Below are 12,916 nucleotides of genomic sequence, written 5' to 3'. Positions count from 1 at the left end.
TACATTTGGAGCTAGTGCCTTCCCCTGAGGAGAAGTGTTCAGAAAAGGTATTTGCTGTCACAGCATGGCAAAATACATCAAGATTGATAACATTTAGACTTTTTCCTTATCAATGCAAGCTTATTGGTAACAGCTACTTTTTATGCTGCATAAGCTCAGAAGAAATACAGTAGATAGAAGAAAAAAATCTAGCAAAGCTCCTACTGCTAATTTTACTACTCATTGGAATACCATTTAAATAAACACTGTCTGTCAGGGAAGATTTCGTGTGTAAACAATAAAAAAGTAATGATTAATAAGAACTGTACAAGGTTATGTGAGAAATGAAAACGTTACACAACACTGAACAGACACCAGAAAATTGAATTAAATCTTGCATCTTGGACAACCTACTATAAAATACTTCAGTAATCTGCTTTATATAGGAAGGTCCTGATCCCACATATATTTAGTGACAGGTAACAAACTGGGTCAAAAATTAAGTCTTACACTCAAAATACACATATGCTTAATGTACAACTAGTGTTGTACAACATTAGGCAATACAGTAAGAATAAAGACTAAGATACATTTCCCTTTGCCTAAAGATCTTATAGCATCCTTTCCTTTCCTCTACCCAACACACATCCATGCTCACACTTGGCTATCTTCTTCCCACCATTATTATTCCAGGGACACAAATACAACCCATCAGAAACCAGAGAACTCATTTAACAGCCACAGTGGCTGTTGACTCTCCTCTCCAAGCCTCATCTCACCAAAACTTCATGACCAACACTGTACTTTTAGTCAGGTAATTCCCAAACACAGCTTTGGGGAGAGAAGGGCTAAGGAACAATCAGACCACTCTAAGGTTCGTGTGAAGAGACACTGCAAGTGGGTTTTGACAGAAGCCATTCAGCAGCACCAGAAAAGTGCTGAAGCAGAATGTGCCTCACTCCTGCAGTACAGCAAATCTCTATCCTTTCACCAGTTTCTACTGCAGACAAAGCCAGAAAAATTCTCAACAAACTGGGCATAATTTGGGGATGCCAAAGGCAGCATCTTCATAGCCCAAACAGGCTTCTGCAGAGAAATCAGCTGCAAGCTAGGAAAGGGGCCCTTTCCCTCAATATAAAAACTGAAGTTTTATTAATCAATGACCACTAAGGAGCATTGCTCACTTTTACATTTGCCAGTAAGTCTCATTCCAAATGCAACACCTGGTCCACCAATGACTCCTCCTAGGGAACAGCAAAACTGATCACCAAAATGAAAGTAATTCTGGAACAGTATTCCTGCTGTTAATCCTGTATTTAATAAAAGTGATTTAATTCACCATTAAAAGCATTTGATAAATCAGTTTTCTGTTACCTAGGTAAGTCCTAAAATTTATTCTAGGTCAACCATAAATTTTGAATTACTACACCATAGCAATTTATTGGTTGTTCCGATACAGACAAGATTTATATTTTTTTAATTTATGAAAGATTAAAAAAATAAATGTAGCAGTAACTCTTCATTCCATGATATCTTCAGCTTTTACTATACATTAAAAGACAATGAATAAAGTAATTTCTTTTAAATGTAGACTTTTAATGCTACTGTTTACAGTAGTAAAAATAATAATAAACATGATAGTCTCTACAACCCCAAACTTCTACTGCTAGGAATTATACTTTCTCACTAAGGTTTTTGTGGCTTAATTGTCTTCATGTATTATTGATATCTGGTACTTGGATGTAATTAAGAATAGGGGAACCATTCTTAGAGTACTATTCCAACCCATTAGGTAAATTTTCTCACTATGATATGAAAATTTTCATCTACTTAATTAGAACACCTACTTCTTCCATGCCTAAGTGCACCTAAGATGTGTTTTATGATGGCCCAAGGAAAGGAAAAAGAAACCACAACACATCAATTATGCCTCCACTCAGTTGTACAACTATTTTAAAATGTGTGAACAGTTAAGACAAAATTGAAAAATTACCATAATAGGCTTTTGACACTTCCCCGCTTAAGCAAAAATTAATTCTAACTCCCTGTTTTTATGCAATGCCTTTATAATTTCTCTAATCTCGAGTTCCCACGAGAGAGAACACAACTCTTTCAAGTACAAGTATGTGAGGCTTGGCATCTTCTCTTTTTAGTTATGCAGTTTATTTGATGGAAGCCTAAATCGCTAAGCCTCCCTTTGTGCTTTATATAAGCCATCCTCAGTGGAAATACAAGTTAATTTAAGTAAAATGAAGTTTTAGGAAGAAGGCATTCTCTTGCACAGAAAGCCTCACTAAATCAAAGCTTTTTTAAATGCAGCATCTGTTTCCTGAATTGCTCTAGAACCTGTAATAAAAATAAACGAAAAAGAAGAAAAATTTTTAAAAGGTACTTTAACATATGAAACATCATAAACCTAAAAACAGACTAATGGAACAGCTTACTTCTCATTTTACTGTGTTTTGCAGCCTCACCTTGCATCGTGCATGAAGACACTCTTGCAATGTATTGTATTAGCACATTTTAAGCATCATCTGTTTTATTAATGGTGACTATTAGTAAAACCTACTGCTTGTGCTACAAAGGTGCACCAGCTATATTGTATTGCTGGGATACACTTCCATACACACTAAGCTGTATGGACCACATCCTAAATTCACAGTTATTTCACAGCACTGCTTAGCCCTGAAACACACCTGAAGTATTTGTACATCATGTACTGTGCTTCAGCAGCACAGGGTGTATTCTGATGCCTACAAACTTATTAAGGTCACAGACAGCTTGTGCAGATACTTAGTCTATTCCCACGAGAGGCAGAGGTATATTATTTGCATACCATTATGTACTGAAAACCTATTCAGTTATCCTCGCTGGAGACAACTCACCTCACTGCCCTAAACAGAATACACTTTTCCAATATTTGAAGGAACAGCGAATAAATAGAACCCAGTGTAGACAAATCCAAAAAGACTCAGAATATCTAAGAATTTTGGCTTATAAATGACAAATGTGAATGAATGCAGACCAATTTATCACAAAAAATTATCACAGAAGCAAGGAATGACGAAAAAAGTGAATGATATGCTTAAAAGAGGACTAAAATGTTGAGAGCAAAAATCACTGCAGAGTTAATTTTAGCAAAAAAGGTGACATTAGCCAAGCCTATTATGACCAAAAAAGTAGAGCACAGGATCTCAAAGCAGAGAACTCACTTAAAAATACCCTCCTTACATTTGCAGTGACAGCAGCGGTTCTAATATCATCTGCCCAAAACAAAGTGAGAGAGCTATTGATGTTTTACCTATAGCAGTGTGCAACAGTTCACATCATGTCAGCAACTGAGACCCATGGGACACGTACATGTTGGTTCTTCAGTACCAGCTGCAATACTGTGAATATTTGCTGTAATTACAAATATATTCTAACATGCCCTAATTGTCCTCCTTGGTTTTAGTCTCCCCATAATTACAATGTTTTGAATAAACATCTCCCAACCACTGCTCACTTCCTTTTTCTACTTATCCTTCCTGATGTCAATACAGCCACAAAGAAAGGAGAATATAAATAAAGTATCCATGTGCTTTGTGCAGAAAGTCAGAAGAGATTAACATAACGGTCCTTTACAGCCTCAGTCTGCAAACCAGAACCTCTTGCTGTTCACCTCGGTTTGCTTTTTGCCAACCTGCTATGTGACGTTTACTTTCAGCTGTAAGCATTTTTGAACCTGTCTCTTTCTGTAAAGCTCTGAGCACAGATAAAGCACAATAGAAACAGTAACCATCGCCTTGAAATCACAGTTGTGAGCAGCTCGTGAAGAACAACAAAAGGGGATCATGGCACAATCAGTCCCATGCCAAAACAAAGACACAGAAACATCAATAGTGCTTATTGAAAGGTTTGTGCACACAGGATCTTCAAACACATGGCTGCTTCAGCTGAAAAGAAGCAAATCAATTTTTTGAATACTAGGAATATAATAATTTTTTAAGTCCATGGCCACACTGTTACTACCGACCCTTGAAATGCAGTTATTTGAAGTTCAGATGGGTAAACCCCAGAGATCTACAGCACTCTATAAAGCCTGTCATGTTAGAGTCATTTCCTGAACATCTTTCTTCATTTTACATCTTAAATAGTGCTTATTAAAAAGAAACGGTTACAGGAATTACCTCTTAAAGAAGCTGCAAATCCAATGCAGCACCTCTAACAAGTATAGCTACTATAGAGCCAGGGTATCTTTTAATATATTTTTTAATAGTACATCTGACAATTCTATATTCTGGTGGGTATGAAACTGATGTCTCATAATCCACAAAATGGATGAGGCTACAGTCACATATAAAGCCTCATATTAGCAGTATTCTCAAGGGCAAACTGAGCACTCCCATGATATGCATAAAAGCCTCAAATTTATTTCCATTTCAACTTTCCACAGTAACAGCTATTTTTACTCTCATCTGCTCATGAGAAATATAAACAAAAACTTCCGGAATACAAGTACATTTTATCAGTTTTAGCTGATACTACCTATCCTAGTTGGCTGTAGAAATTTTGTAGTCACATACCCAGCCAGGATGAAAAATGCCCTTTTCTTTTCAAGCAGTAGTTTGCACCACTGCTGTGCTTAATAAGCACAGGACTCAAGCAGGACTGGTGAGCGTGGAGTGTGGCCACTTGAGGGGTAGCCCCTAAAATTGCTCCAAGCTGTCTGTCAAACTGATCTCCCATCCTGTGCCAAAGAACAATGGAGATAAAATGCCTATCTATACATGTCAGGCTTTCACAGGTCGGGAAAGAGAAAAGAGGCATGACCTCAGAAAACTGACAGATCAGAGTTAAAACTTCTTTGTCCAAACTGCAGGATCTGGACAGCCTCAGTCATTTTGAAAACACTGCATCTGTTGCATCCATGTCTGTTACTGCAACTCCCTGAAGAGGAGACAGGTTTTGAAGGAGAGCATAGACTGGGGGTTACTGTCACCTTGCTGGGAGCCATTTCTGTGAAGAAGGGATAAATTCACATTCCAATATGTGACAGCAGAGACTGGACTCTACTGATGCCCAGACGAGCTCATAATGCACATGCACATCAAACAGAACATTTTGATAACTGCTCAATTAACTGTTCTTAATAGAGTGTGTAAGAGGGAAAAACAGGTCATTCCTTTATTGGTTTTAAAATATATTTTGGTTTCATTTTTAAAAAATGCAAGGAATGAGGTAAAGTTGCATGCTTTAATGCATAAACAGGGAAGAAAAGATGGACCATGCATGCAAAAGTTCTTGCAAGAAGAAGCTACCAAACATCATCCCAAATGTCTCTGGCATGCTGGAACAGGCAAAATTTCCCCTTCTTGGCTTACAGAAAATGTTCAGTGTGGTATTTCTGGTACAAAATGGTTAAAAACAAGAGCCCCACAACTGACTGTTCAGGTTCCTCATGCAAGATACCTTTCAATGCATTTAGTTATTCAACCCATTATATTCAGCTATAATTGGAAAATTTTAATACTACATTCAGTTCCCCTGTAATGCTTGGTCAGCAACAAAAAGCGCTCATGGCTCTTTTCCGGCTCTGCTGAGCACTGTTGTGTGCAGACAAAGGAAGTGCTCTCCCATGCATTAATACTTTGGCACTCCATCCCTACAGAAATGAAGTTCCCCGTAATTGCTACTACATTTTTAAGATTTGGGGAGCAGCATTTGAAAGAAAAATATTTCTAAGATACTTATCTTTATTCTGGCTGAAGACTAAGAAGAGATTCCACCTAATATTTCAACTTAACAAAGAGATAACCCAGCAGAACTTCCCCTGTGGCTGAGAACCAGTAAAATAATGGTCCTGGGTAGGCAGAGAGTTACCACCCACAAGAGTCCTTTAATGGGAAGATGGAAGAGAAGAGACTGCTTTACTACATCTCTGCTTCTGCATCTCTGCTTCATCATCATGATCAGATGAAAAACATAACAAAACAGAAGCAGCCATGTCTTGTCAGTAAAACCAAATGATCAGTAATTGATGCTAACTCCACATCACGGTAACTGTGATTGGAAAAACCTGATGAGAAAAACAACAGCAAATTTTAAAAATTACATTTTCTCTATTTTAGAAAAATACTTTATGCTATATACACATTCAGGAATGTGATGAAATTTCATTTGGCTAATGAGCTATTTAATTTCTGAAGGAGAAAAAAAGAGAGACAACTTTACTGTTTGTGTGGACTACTGGATTACATTTGAAGGTTCTGAGCACCATTCCTGACTCTGTAGCAGTTCGTTAGACAAAACAAAACAAAAAAAACCAACCTGAAAAATCTCTGGTTTAATGGTTTGCCAGTAAAAGATCTGCACCATCTACAACCAAGTCAAGACTGTGTTTGGTGATTTCTTGCAGTGAGTCAGAGAAACAGGGGACTGTGCCATTCTTAATATATTACATGACTCATACACACAGCAAGATTCTACTAAACTTTTTAAATCAAACTTAGTATTAGAAGAAATCTTAGAGAATGAACTTCAAAGCACCTATATGCACCAAGTAGCACAAGGTATTGGCAGGAATACCTCTTCTGCTCTATGACATACTTGGTTTGGTTGGCAAAAGTGTGCAGTAATAGCTCTTTTTCTTTTGGTCCTTTTGAGCACTGTGTTTTCTACTAGGTAGCATTCAATGTAAAGAAAGCCCAAAAGATTTCAATAATCTCTAACTTACGCAGCAGTAAGAGAAATTAAGTCTATACACTGTTTACAATTTAGGGAAAAAAGGAAGTTCTTACTTGCTGGACAACATCCAGTCATGATTCCACTTGAGACCACTTCCACTACAGTTATAAAATGTAGGCAAACCACCTCTAGGTTAAACAATTCACAAACATATGTTTAATACATACAAGAAATGGAAAAAACCTGAACGTCGTAGACCATACATCCTAAGTGCCCTAGATGAAGAAAGGCTGGTTAAGCACAAAGGATACATACAGCACACCTGGATTTAGCTCTGCACAGAATTTCTGAGCCCCAAAAACCACTTTAGGTGAGTTGGTGAGGAAGAGGATGTCAATGTATTTCCATGATGTGCATCAGAATGAACTTTTCTCACCTGAAGTCTGGACCAGACAGATGTGAGCACTGACAGAACAGGCTGCTGTTCTCCAGACACTCCAAAGTGGCCACAAGAAGTGGCCATGGTAAGGGGTCAATACCGTCTTCAGCACATTGCTCAGAACTGCAGCGGTAAAGCCTGACCAGGCAAGCTGACACCTCACAAGGCTTTTTGGTAGGAAGCCAAGTGATGTATTTTGTTAAAATAAAACTGGACTCTGAAGTCAGTGTACTTTTTAATATTAGGTATGAAAAATTCACTTTTCAATCATCTTAACAAAATCCATTTCTGACAAAGAAAAGCATCCCTGCCTGAGCAGACCTGTGTCTGTGACAGCAGGTGCAGCAGAACTTGGACCTTTTGGTGAAAGGTTGTATTTTATCTCTGACATCATCCAGCTGAGTACCATGACCAGAGTTCTGAAAAGCAAGCTATGCTTCAAAGTTATTTTCAAACACAGCTACATGAATGGATTTTCAAAGAATGTATAAATAGCTGTGTCTAAAACTTTACACATCGAACCTGACACATCTAAGTATTACAAGTTGCTTTTGAACCTCTTAGCCTGTAAAGACAGTAAAATGCAAGTATCACTTATCAAAGTACTTTAAGACTTTTAATAAATTAATATTAATAAACAAAAACTACTGTCTGCATCAAAAATAAAAATCTGGGTTACTGTTGTGCTGTTAAACACCTTGCATGCTTAACCAAAGTTCTGAATACTAATGGATTTATAAAACATTTATAGGAACCAAGACGCTGCCATCAGGACAGAAGCAGACTGGGAGTCAGGGGAACTCCTGAAATGTATAAACTGCCAAAGGGCAGCTACAAGGCAATGGGCAAGGCACCAGTGTGATCCCTGAATTTTAAAGTTTTGTTTTCAAGTCTGTATCAGCATGTGATGGGTTACTTTTCATATCGAGCGCTTCACAAAGATCGTAAGCCACATAAAACCACTTTAATTTAATGTTTGTGAAAACATTTTAAGTCTGAGAGCTAAAATTGCTGTGTTATAGATAATAAAAAGATACTTAAAAAAAAAAATCTATACAACATAGTGTGTTCTATTTTCTTAATACTGTTTCAACAATTTCTGGCAAATGCTACTGAAGAAAATCTCTGTCAATTAAATCAGCATGAAACCAAAATAACATCAACAAAGGCAATAAACTAACAGCCCTCTACAACATGAGAATGAGGCCCTGAGAATGAACAAAAAATTGATCTTCAAAGCAAAAAGATTCTATTTGGGGGAAGGGTGGGGTGGGTCATGGCTGCAAACTTGTTACAGAAACAGAGAAATGATGGAAACAAAGGCCTTCCTGCAAGACTTACTGCAGAACTGCAACCCTGCAGTATTCTTTGATGGCCATCCGTCTCTGTATTGATAACTCTGGAGATTCCCCTCCCATCACCTTTCCTAAAATTTCCTATTTAATTTCCCTTCTGGTGACTGCAGTCAACACCCTCAGACCAGACTGGATGTAGCAAGTCCCTAACGCTCCCTGAGCCTGGACTGAGCCAAGCTCCCGGTGCTCCCACGACCTGCTCGACTGGACCCTGGAACAGAGACACTTCCTCAACAGGGTTAGCAAAACTTCCCAGGAATCTCCTGAAATTACTGAAGACATTTTCCACTGAGGCTTCTTATGGAGAGGCAACAGAAAAGCACAGGTTAAAACTTCTACAAACCAAACAAATTTAACACATTTCTCCAAAAGGAAACCCAATCTAATTTAATTAGATATTACACGTAGCATTCCCCCCCACGATAAAATAGCAATGGAACTCCTTATTTTTAAGTAAATCTGCAACTGTAAACCATGTCAGATTTCAAGTAAATTGTGCAATTTCCACTACAGGCTGCAAGTCACTTTCCTGAAATACCACCCTGCTTTAACAGCATGTTCATTTATCTACTTAATGGTTTGAAATGGACTAAAATAAGCATGCAAGTTGATCGTGGTCTGAATTTGCTGTTTCATTTTGTTTTCAATTATAACACCATCAGGAGATCTGGTGTTTATCTGCTGAAATGTGCCTTTCATCAGTAAAACATTCTTCCATCAGTAAGACACCAGTAACAATTTAAGTCTCTTCAATATCCTAAATCCTGGTTAGGCCAAATATGTTAACACACAGTGACATTCCAAGCACAAGCACTGGCACCAAAGTTAGGTACTTTTATTAAAATGACTTGCTGAACTGCAAGGCCAGCATGAATATCATTTATGATAAATGGGAACAATCTTCTCAAATGCAGTTTGCCCCGTTCTTCCACCAGACCTGTTTTGACAAAAGACAAGTGCAGAATTAAAGTAATCTCTCCTTTTTCTCCCCTTCCTGATTTGGGGTTTTTTTGGCCTTATTCTAAGTAGCATAAACTTACTGTAAGTGGCAGCATTGTATGCGTGGCTGTACAGAGAGAATCTCATTAAAAAGGTTGTCTCATGTGGGCATTACTCCGAAAGCTCAACTTTTACAAGTTTGTATTAATGACTGCAATCCTTTACCAAGCACTAGTGGCTTTTTATTTCAGTTAAAGCACAAGGAGCATTTCATTAGTGTTCAAGAGAATAAATTTATAGTGAAAGCTGGATAGCACTAGTGGCTATGGTGGCTAACAAGTATAATTAAAATGTACTTTATACATTATATTGATTTAGGATACATGTCCACCACTGTGAAATTTTAATATATATTTATGCTATAAATACACAGCACTGATGCTATTATGTATGTCTAGAGTATGTATGTATCCATTTGGATACATAACATACACAAATACATACATAACATACACATACATAACACCACAAATACTATCCACTGTTCTTACTCTTTAGTTTCTTATAATTTCCTTCTTTTTCCTTAAAGCAAAAAACCCCTTGTTCATACAAAATGGACCCTGCACAACTTGTTCCAGTTGTGCCAGGTCCCTCAGAAAGGGTATAAGGAGTTTCCTGCAGAGCTAATTCAGGAGGATGCTGGTGCAGTGATGCTCAGCTGGTTACAGCTCCTACAGGCTCAGGCAGGGCACCAGCCTCACACACAGCCAGGGCATGGTGCCAAACTCCCTGTCACCACAGCTAAATAACGCTCCTTTTATTTGGCTTCTCTGCATCCAAGACATCTGCAGTTCTGTTGGATCTGTTCTGCTGCCTTGTGCAGACCCCAGCTCTGTACTACTGGCAAGTTTAGCAAACAGATAAGAGTACACAAACCAGCTTTTTGCCTCTCCACAGTGCAATATTCTATGGCAGTGTAACACACAATAGCCAAATGAACCCTCCGTAGTTATTACCCAGCTAATGCTGTAAAAATATTGCTATGGCATTTCGTCTGCTTGACCATTTTAAAGGTTAATTCTGTTTCCTATTTGAGATTTTCCTCTAGGTGAGCCATTCCATGCACTTTCTATTTACTGATTCCAAACAACCACCAAACTGTTTCATTGCTCACTCTCACTGTTAAGAACATATTGACTGGCTGCCTGCTCTGCTGTTTAATTCATTTATACTGAGAGTCAGGCATGAAGACAGAATTTTAAATGTGACATTTGCAGGCTGTTGGGTCATTTGAAGCTCTGACAACACCAGGGAGTTCCTGACATACAAACTGGTCCTGATTTCCAATCTTCCATGTTTGGAACACATCAGAAATTCTCCCCGAAGGTGCAGATTTCAGCCAAAAGTTTTTAAATCCATTGTGTTTACAACTTGTAGGAAAGGCTTGTACACTTTAAGGTTTTAAAATAAAGCTTATGTTTCCATTAAGGTAAAACCAGCACTGCCTGCAGCATGAGACTCAACGCTTTAAAAACAGTTATTGACAAAGGTATTTGGGAAGATCTACGATAATACACATGAAGTTGTTTACAAAATTCTATTAAGGGACTTAGTGGACTTTTATTTGTTCCTGTTGATCTTCAAGCATTTAAAAACAGCTCATCCTGAAACCACAGCTTTATCTTATATTGCCCATCTGGCTTAGTGCTACTCTGACCAGTACCAAGTCCCAGTTTTCAATCTGGAAGTTTTCCTTATCTCAAAGCAGTGAATGGACTGCACCATTTTGTCTCCCATGATGAACTGTCATTATCTTCCCCAAATTTCAGGTCAATTTTTCAGAGCATACCTGATTACCTGAAAGATTCCATATGGCCAAGATACCATTAGGAAAACAGTAATGTGACCTGTTTGGTCCTGACTTAAGAAAACTATAGTTACTTGTCCCTGAAGCAGGAATCGTATCTACAAAGTTTAAAAATTTTTTATTTTATTCTGTGAAAATTCCAAATGACTGCAACACAATAGGTCATTTTGCTCCCTTTAAGGCATCCCCAAGAAGAAGGATGCTAAATCTCCACAGCCATGTTTGACACAAGTTTTATGTTATTTGGCCATAAGCTTTTCCACACAAACAGGCAGAGTCCTCTGTGGCTGACAGAAAAGAATGAGGAGACACCTGAATGCAGACTGGGTACCTGATCTACCAGCAGGATGGATTGAAAATCACACCTTGAACTCTGAGAGAAGAGCAAGAAGGGAATATAGAATCTTCTGCACAGAAAAGATCTCTTCCTCCTCCTTGCCATTAACTGGGGGAGACATGTTACAATAAAAACTTCTATTCAATCCCAGCTCATATCCCTCATTTGTTTACTTAAATCAATAGCACAGTATTCCATTTAAATAAAGACAAAGAAGGCACAACCTAGGAAAAATAGAAACCTATTTTTTTTAATTGTGCAAAACAAAAAGCAAACAAAAAAACCCTGTTCAAAGCAGAAAGTATGATGACACTGCTATAGTTAGAAATAAAAATGGTGCTAATTCAGAACTGTATTAGGAGGAGAGATTGTTTTCCCTGCTCAACTCGTCATGACAATTATTCCACAATAATGACTCCATACTTTGACTGCTTTTTCAGGAAGGGGAATATGATTGAGGTCAAGATGCAAATTGGGAGAAATTAATGGATTTTTTTTTTCTTTTCTATCGGCAGACACACAACAATTTTAACAAGTAGCTCTGAAGTGTTAACCATGTCATACAGCAAGCATCTTTTCATTGCTATGTTCAGAATAAGACTTTTATAATTTAATACTTGTCATCTGAACAAGAGTATCTTGTTTATACATACTTCCAGCATGAGGACATTAATTTTGTGTGACCTAGAAAAGCAGTTTAAGTATTACACATGCTCTTTATTTTCAAAGGAATTTTTAAAATAGAAAGACATACCTGGTGTATTATCTGAGCTACAGGAAGTTGTTCAGCATATTTTAGTGGCTCTGTTGCCAACTCCTCCTCTGGAAACCTGGGAAGAAATTAAGTTCACATTATCAAGGTTAGTACAATGTTTACCTAATTAAATTACTGAAATTAAGTGTTTCAGGGATATTGTTTTGCTTAAGATGAAGAAAAAAGTGTTTTTTATGACAGTAATGGAATATATTTCTTATAAAGTTGAGTGAAAGAACAAATTTATAGTAAACAGAAATGTGCATTACATTGAGGATTTTTTCCTTGACATAAAGCACAGATTTAGCAGCAGAAACATAAGAAAACCTTTAAATTTATTTTTAGGTGAACAAGGAGTGGTGAAAGCTGGATTGAAGTCCCCAAGGAAAAAAGTCTTATGCATTTGCAAAGCAGATTCAGCACTGTCAACCATACAAGCTTCTTCACTCAGTCCTGTCAACATAATTGAAATATGACCATCTCAAAAGGCAGGAGGGATTATTCACCATTTCCCATTTTTGCTGCAAGTGCACAGCAGTGTTTAGATGTGGTAGAAGTTCAACACCACAAATATTCACGC

At 37.6% G+C, this 12,916-nt stretch overlaps 1 protein-coding gene across 2 annotated transcripts in view; it reads right to left on the bottom strand.

The window, feature by feature from the left end:
• Window positions 1-12,916, bottom strand: part of PIGK (phosphatidylinositol glycan anchor biosynthesis class K) — a 65,198-nt gene that overhangs the window by 10,699 nt on the left and 41,583 nt on the right. The window contains exons 10-11 of one of the 2 annotated variants that reach the window (XM_048313364.1): window positions 12,337-12,412; window positions 9,254-11,690 (exon numbers count right to left, since the gene is read on the bottom strand). In XM_048313364.1, the coding sequence (XP_048169321.1) occupies window positions 11,448-11,690; window positions 12,337-12,412 (319 nt within the window). In that variant the 3' untranslated portion in view covers window positions 9,254-11,447. Of the gene's footprint in view, window positions 1-9,253; window positions 11,691-12,336; window positions 12,413-12,916 lie in introns of those variants that run through there. The other variant, XM_048313363.1, reaches the window with a different exon arrangement.

This window comes from Corvus hawaiiensis, chromosome 9 (genome assembly GCF_020740725.1).
Source record: "Corvus hawaiiensis isolate bCorHaw1 chromosome 9, bCorHaw1.pri.cur, whole genome shotgun sequence".
In the NCBI taxonomy this organism is placed as follows: Eukaryota; Metazoa; Chordata; class Aves; order Passeriformes; family Corvidae; genus Corvus; species Corvus hawaiiensis.
Note: the sequence above shows the minus strand (reverse complement) of the source record. Positions and strands in the feature narration are given on the sequence as shown.